Below are 8,088 nucleotides of genomic sequence, written 5' to 3' on the forward strand. Positions count from 1 at the left end.
CCCATTCTGATATTTATTTCCATAACATGTAGTGTTGCAGTGCAACTGTCGCCTGGACAAAACCGTGACTTCAACAGTTTTAAATCATAAACTCCAGTTTCAATTGGTTCCCTGTTCTGTTTTTTCTAGTTCCTACATCTTTATTCTTAATTTGTTAGGGTAATCTTCGTCACATGTCTCTAGCCGTTCATGTTGCAATCAGAATTTGTGCATGTGTGTGCACGTGTGTATGTGAGAGAGATAGATTTTGTGTGTGTGTGTGTGCGTGTGTGTGTGTGTGTCTTCCTGTCTGTTTGTCTGTCTATCTGTCTATCTATCAGTATGTCTGTGTGACAACGTGCACTCGTTTGGACACAATACTTATTCCTTCGCCAAACCTTGTAGCAGACTACAACATTGTTGCATTATGAAGATACCCTTTGCATTATTGCCTGTGGCGGTCACCACATGAAATACGCGTTTTTTCTCGCCCTCTTCTCCTCCATTCGTATCGCTGCCAATAGCTTATAACAGTTACGTTTCTGTTTATTTCAATACTGGAAAGGTATGTTCCTAAAACCTTAACTCTGTTCTCTGTGACCGTGTGGTCTGGCTTCCTGCTACAGTTATCTATTGCAGCTCAGTGGAAGATTCAAGAAATAGTATACATTGTAATAAATTATGGAAATACGAAGAATTTAATAGCATCAGTTCCTATATTGAATTCAGCAATTCTATAAGCGTTGAATTTAGACAAATATTTTCTATTTGAAAAAAGTACTTTTCCTGATTTTTGTTGAAATATGTTGAAAAGCTTTCGTAAAATGTTGGTTGTTTTGTGATCAAGTGCTAGAGCGCTGCCCAGTCTGTTTGTTCAATGTCTGTGACTAATGTCAATTAGACATTACACTTGAGACTCTTTTGAGACTTTTATAAAAAAATTCTCTTATAAATCTAGGACTGATCGTAAGTAACATTATCTGTAGCTGGCTGCTTAATCTAACACATGGAGCACCAAATAATTGTTCAGATTTCTGCAATTTATTATCCTATCTTGGCCATTGTCGGTGTCCCTGGTAAGCAACTAAACAGTATTTTTTAAAAGTATTTTTCCAGTTAAGTGCATTCCTGCTCTTCTCTTCTTTTGATTTTTTTTCTTCTAGTGCGCTTTTTAGATAGAAACAAACAATTTTCATTGGTTAAGTAAAAATAAAGTTCAAAGATGACAGGAGGTTGATACCATGATCACTACTGAAATGCTTCTTCCTGAAATGTCAAATTTGTTAATTCATGATTAAACAATTCAGTGATAACTACAATCGATGGGATAGGTCCTCTTACTAGTATGTCTCCACTTTAATAAATGTTTGTTTTTTTCCTACAGATCGACTAAAATCTATAAAGTTAGCAGATTGCAGGCACACATCTTACAAAGGTTTGTCCCTACAGTGCGAAAGAGAAACTCATTCCTTTGCCAGTCTTGAAAATTTCAGTAGAGTTTCAGTTCAGTATCGGCCCCAATGTTAAATAGACACTTAATGCAAATGTAGATAATAAGCCCACATTCCACACAAGGATGGAAGAGAGCAAGGTACACTTATTCAGTTGTCGGTTTAGTGATAGCTGAGAATCTCAAGCATAATTACAATATATGTACAATAAAATAAAACAAATAAATGTTCATTTGAATGCGAAGTTAATTAACATACTATGTCCAAGATATTTGAAATGTGGTAACTAACTATTTTTTGCCAATGTAATTAGGTATTTAAACAGGACAATAAGTTGTTTCTAAAACTGGAACATTGCAAGAAAATTCTGAACAGTTGTTTTACTTCTGTGCATCAACTGGTCAATCATTTATTAGGAAGATTAAAAAAAATACGCCTAATCTGTAACTCTTGAATAGGTTGAACTTGAGACTATTGCTACCATTATATTATGTTGCCTCGGTATTGGAAGCCACATGTACATCCAAATCTGGGTTTTCCAATGAAAACCAAAATAAAATCGGACAGAGTAGAAAAGACACGTTAAGATGTAAATGAATATTTACACCAATAAGCTAATAACTGATCATCTACAGAATTAAAATGAAGTTATAATGTCATTTTTTTCTTTCCTTGCAGCAAATTTGTTGACAATTTTGGTTCTCTTGCATGGAAGGTGTGGTCTTTCCAATTGCATCAGCCGCTACCTAGTCGCAATGGCTGCAGCAGATCTACTTGTTCTGATATTTGACGTGATACTGTATGAAATTAAAGATGCCTATTTTCCATATTCGTTCCTGAATTACACTCCCATTTGCAGTTTAAATTTAGCTCTGATTTTTTTCTCTATTGACTGCTCTGTTTGGTTCACTGTTGCTTTCACTTTTGATCGATTTGTGGCCATTTGTTGTCACAAATGGCGGGTTAAATATTGCACTGAAAGGACTGCAGCTGTGGCTATCTCAGCTATGTGTTCGTTGAGTATTTTGCAAAGTGCTCCGACCTATTTCATCTACGAACCTCGGGAAATAATTGACAATATACCATGGTCCTGCTTTGTAAAATCAAGTTTCTACACATTACCTGCATGGGTTGCATTTTTATGGTTGAAAACTATTTTAACACCATTACTTCCATTCGTTTTGATTTTATTTTTCAATACATTAACTATCAGGTACATTGTGCAAGCCAACAAGGTGAGAAGGGGTATCCGAGGACCAAAACGTGCTGAGAATTCTATTGACACTGAAGCAGAGAACCGAAGGAAATCTATTGTTTTACTCCTGGCCATTTCAGGCAATTTCATACTTTTATGGATTGTAACCTTCATATCGTACATTGCTGTACAATTTGCAGATATTCAATTTTTGACAGACGATTATAGTTCACCTTTCTCCATTTTAGAAGAAACTGGATATATGCTCAGCGTTTTGAGTTCTTGCACAAACACCTTCATCTATGCAGTATCACAGGTAAAATTCCGAGATGAGCTGAGAAGTATGATTAAGCTTCCACTGGAACTGTTAATAAACTGCTTCAGATAAATGGTTTAACTGATTTCAACGAAAATAATAATCACTTGAATTTTCGAAATTGAAATAAAAAGGCGCAGAAGAATAATTGCTGATGATTTTGCTTCTATTGAATTAAATGGGAAAGATTGTGTGTTGAACAATATGCAGCCACGACAATTTTGACTGTATTACATTAACATTCAGGCAGCAATGGCCAAATATGAATACATCTTTGCAGCTACACGAAATTACATCTTTACTCTTGCTGATAAAAGTCCGTTATGATGAAATATCAAATAATTTGTCTTACCTACTCGTTTTCCAGTCAATCATGTTTCAAATATTCAAATTATCCTGCGGAGCAGTGCTGCGCAATTTTGACTTAGGCTTTCTTCAAGTTAATAATATTCTCTCTAAAGTAACCACTCTCCTTTTTTGTCTAATTTCCCTAAGAATCATATGAATAATCTTCTAGAGTTAATGTCAATGCAAAAGCAATTTTCCATTGGTAATATCCCTAAACTTTTCACAACTTCTTCGGACTAGCGAACGACAGAAAAACAAAAACAACTGCAAAACACTATTCGTTTTATTTGTAAAAGGAGCCCATTTCAGGATGGCTTTCCCTCTTTTGGTTGACATGACATAGCACCTGGGAATTTGAACTACAGATTGCAAATACCCTTTGAACACAAATTAAGCAACAAATATACAGAGGTTCAGGCAATTGGGATACACCTCAATGCATGAAACGAAACCAAATTCCAACATAATCTTGTGATACCATTTTGCAAATGAACTGCCATTAAAAACGCTCTTCGGAAATGTTATGTCGAGTTATTCACATGCTTGATTGTCATGAGTACATGTGACTGCAGGGAACAACTTTCTCAATAAATAACAAATATTTTATGCATGCTTCTTATAGGTCGATTGCACGAATGAAAAATAAATATTTTCACTGAAAGGATATAAATAATGTTGTGGTTCTGTTTGCCGAGCTGGGAATTTGTATTGCAGACGTTTCGTCCCCTGTCTAGTTGACATCCTCAGTGCTTGGGAGCCTCCTGCGAAGCGCTTCAGTGATGTTTCCTCCTGCATTTATAGTAGTTTGTCTCTGCCGCTTCCGGTTGTCAGTTCCAGCTGTCCGCTGCAGTGGCCGGTATATTGGGTCCAGGTCGATGTGTTTCTTGACAGAATCTGTGGATGAGTGCCATGCCTCTAGGAATTCCCTGGCTGTTCTCTGTTTGACTTGTCCAATAATCGTCGTGTTGTCCCAGTCGAACTCATGTTGCTTGTCATCCGCATGTGTGGCTATTAAGGATAGCTGGCCGTGTCGTTTCGTGGTTAGTTGGAGTTCATTGAAACGGATCGTTAGCTGTAACATCAAAAAGACCCGTTAATCTACTTGATAGTTCACACTTTCCATTAAATAGTAGATATGCTTCCCAAAGACTGGAGAACCCCACTTAAGAATTTAATGGACATTCATAAGAATAAACAGATGACTGATCGTCCACTTCTCTACGCACTTTCAATAAGGCAATAGGTTACATTCACATCTTCATAAATTTTTGTTTTATCCCATGGAAATTTTGTTCTCTCCAAATTCCTCGTCCACTAACTGACGGCTATTATTGTGAGTGCGCCATTATTATTTTTACTGTTACATTGAGAAATAAGATAACTGTATTACATATGTTTTCCAGACTTACGTTTCAATTCGAATTCTCAATCTAGCTCGCACTCTCATCTATATAGTTTTGAATGCTTTATTTACTGACACCTATATAACTAATCCATTTGTGCTCATTTTCGGTCAGAAGTTGTGAACATAATATTGTAGTAAAGGGATTGTGTTGTGACTATATTATTTATGTGGGTGGCACGGTGGCACAGTGGTTAGCACTTCTGCCTCACAGCGCCAGAGACCCGGGTTCAATTCCCACCTCAGGCGACTGACTGTGTGCACATTGTCTGTGTGGGTTTTCTCCGGGTGCTCCGGTTTCCTCCCACAGTCCAAAAATGTGCAGGTTAGGTCAATGGGCCACGCTAAATTGCCCGTAGTGTTAGATGTAGGGGAATGGGTATGGGTGGGTTGCGCTTCGGGCTGAACGGCCTGTTTCCACACTGCTCCTTTCCAGCTTAAGATGACTAGCATGACTAGCAATTCAAAACGTGCTAGCCAGCCTCATCTCTTATCGATTCACAACACAGTCAAATTAGAATATTGACTGACCCTCAAAATGTTCCCTCGTTCCAAACCAACTTTTGCGATTAATAAATCTTCCACACTACATCTATAAGTTAAAGGATTCAGTAAATTCAATGTTCGGTGATCATTGGAATGTGCTGCGTGCTGATTTTAATCCATAATAAGGTAACATCAAAAAGACTATCTACTTGATAGTTCACATTTTCCATTAAATAATAGATATGCTTCCCAAATACTGGAGAACCCCGTTTAAGAGTTTAATGGACATTCATAAAAATAAGCGCTGAAAATGTGTTGCTGGAAAAGCGCAGCAGGTCAGGCAGCATCCAGGGAACAGGAGAATCGACGTTTCCGGCATAAGCCCTTCTCCTGTTTATGGATGCTGCCTGACCTGCTGCGCTTTTCCAGCAACACATTTTCAGCTCTGATATCCAGCATCTGCAGACCTCACTTTCTCCTCATTCATAAAAATAAACAGATGACTGATCGTCCACTTCTCTACGCACTTTCAATAAGGCAATAGGTTACATTCACATCTTCATTTTTTTTTCATCCCATGGAAATTTTGTTCTCTCCAAATACCTCGTGCACTAACTGACAACTATAATTGTGAGTGACCTAACAATTATAGCCGTCAGTTAGTGCACGAGGTATTTGGAAAGAACAAAATCTAAGGTGACCTAATTAATCTCTGCAATATCAATTAAATCTTTTTTGACTCGCATCTGTAGACATACAGATTGATATATAGACCCATTTAAAATATAAGTTAAAAAAGAAATCAGAATAATTACAATTTTGTGTTTTAGTTAGACAGATTCAAACAATGATAACCGAGCTTTCATCAAATCCTTGGACAATTGCTTATTCATCTGCATTTAGTCATTGAGTAGTTGAGCTCTACAGTAGAGGAAATGGCCCATCAACCCGTCGATTCTGTGTCAGTCAAAATAACTACTTAGACAATGGATTCTCATTTTTCCAGCACTTGTCCCAAAGATTTCTATACGTTGTCATCGCAAATGCATATTGATATACTACATAGATGCTGTGAGCATTTCTGTCTATGCCACCATCGCAGACAGCGAGTTCCAGATGCCCACCTCACTGAAAGTACTTTTTTCCTCAAATCCCTCTACACTTCCTGTCTCTTAACTTATATCTATGCACCTTGATGAATGATTCCTCTACCAAAGGGAACGAAGACTGTTTTTCTTTCTTTTACCCTGTCTTTGCCCCACATAATTTTATACATCTAAATCATGTCCTCCTTCCATCTCCTTTTCTCAAAGGAAAACATCTTAAGTCTATCCAATCTCTGTATATAACTCAAAGCCTCCAGCCAGGAAACGACACAGTAAATATCCTCCATACCCTCCCCAACGCAACCACATCCTTCATATAATATGATTTGAAGAAATGCATACAACACCGAGGCTGTAACTTTTTTTTGCAGTTCCACAATAACCTTGCTGCTCTTTCAATCTATGATTCGGCTAATAAAGGCAATTATTGTGCATATCTTCTTAACCATTTTCCTCACGTGTTCCAATACCTTGAGGGTCTAAGAATGAACATCGAGATAATTCTAATCATTGGTATTTCCCAGTTCCCTAACGCGTTTCAGGGATTCAGTTCAATTCTTTGTCCTGACAAGCTGTTATGCCGATATCTACTGTTTAAGTAAAACAAGTCACATATTTCGGAAAGTAAAGGCAAGATTGGTACCAAGAGATGAAATGCAAAGTTAAAAGGTTATGTGATGCAAAATACGAATATACACTTGATAGGTTTTCCAAAACGTTTCTTCAAGGAACAACGGAGTTTGAACCAGTCTGAGAAAAGTGTGCAAGGCTGCACTCCTTGTCGTTACCTTAAATATAAGAAAAATAACGATACAAATACTGGAGCTGATATCGACTTAAAGACAGAAAATACGAACAAAAGTGAGAACTTGGATAATGAAACATAAATTACACGGTTTCAGGAAAAACAGTTATTTGGACAAACACCAAACGAAACATCGACTTCAAAGACTAAAGTAAACAGACTTGGTTTCATTTGGGGAGTGCACTATTGATTATATGCACAGTTGCCATCTCTGATGTTATAGTAGGAAATCAATCTGAACCCCGCGAGAGATCAGGATCTCACAAACATCTGAATCCAGGTTCATCTTCACTCACGTCTTATAATTCCAGTTGAACATCAACTATTGTCAATGGAATGTTCACTGAAGCACAATTCTTTTCCAATCGCGGGTTCTCAATTCCCTTCTTTCTCTGCATGCCCAGACATTGTTCCTTGAATCAAAGATTCCCTTAAAGACTGCTCTAAATGCACCGTCCAAGAATGGAAGCTGCATTTCTCTTTGATTGCTGACAAACACCGCATGCTTCTCTCATTGGAATTTTAGGTTCATTCTTTCCATTTTACACGATGTACACTTTGCTTTTTGTGTCAAGCATGGTGTAATTTCGACCTAAATACTGTTTCATCCCATAGATAGCAAAACCTTTTTTTTCTCTTTTTTCAGATTGAATCAACCATTTTTGCATAAATGCTTATTGTTTTTAATTTTAAACCATTTGGGTCAAGCAGAACTAGATTACATGCCTACTACCTCTTCAGACGTAATACAGTCAGAAGGATGTTAATGGATGACCGATTAGACTTTCTTAATGAATACATTGGATTATATTATCCGTATGAATATCTAATTCAAGCTTTTCCCCCCAACATTTGGAAGAGAATTCAAAACAAAATATCTACAAACTTAAATGATGGTGACATTATCTATTTGTCTAATAAAATAAACTATTCTGGAGTGGGATGAAGGGAAATTCGAAAAATTAGCTGATGAATTTGCACATTATAGAATTATATGGAA

At 37.1% G+C, this 8,088-nt stretch overlaps 1 protein-coding gene across 1 annotated transcript; it reads left to right on the forward strand.

Moving 5' to 3' along the window:
* The first annotated feature begins 985 nt into the window (after positions 1 to 985).
* LOC148140711 (putative G protein-coupled receptor 139) lies at positions 986 to 3,359 on the forward strand. The gene is made up of 2 exons (XM_087978916.1): positions 986 to 1,055; positions 2,109 to 3,359. Exons 1-2 carry the CDS (start codon positions 986 to 988, stop codon positions 3,011 to 3,013), a joined length of 975 nt encoding a protein of 324 aa, XP_087835042.1. The 3' UTR covers positions 3,014 to 3,359.
* Positions 3,360 to 8,088: the final 4,729 nt, after the last annotated feature.

The sequence above is a fragment of the Chiloscyllium plagiosum genome, unplaced genomic scaffold, assembly GCF_037043375.1.
Source record: "Chiloscyllium plagiosum isolate Xiang-an unplaced genomic scaffold, Cpla_swu_hap1 HiC_scaffold_35, whole genome shotgun sequence".
Classification (NCBI taxonomy): Eukaryota; Metazoa; Chordata; class Chondrichthyes; order Orectolobiformes; family Hemiscylliidae; genus Chiloscyllium; species Chiloscyllium plagiosum.

Bases quoted from the DNA above. Each gene is read 5' to 3' on its own strand.
- LOC148140711 (XM_087978916.1), top strand. From the start codon at position 986: ATGGAGCACCAAATAATTGTTCAGATTTCTGCAATTTATTATCCTATC. The intron at 1,056-2,108 runs GTAAGCAACTAA...CTTTCCTTGCAG, and splicing joins GGCCATTGTCGGTGTCCCTG to CAAATTTGTTGACAATTTTG.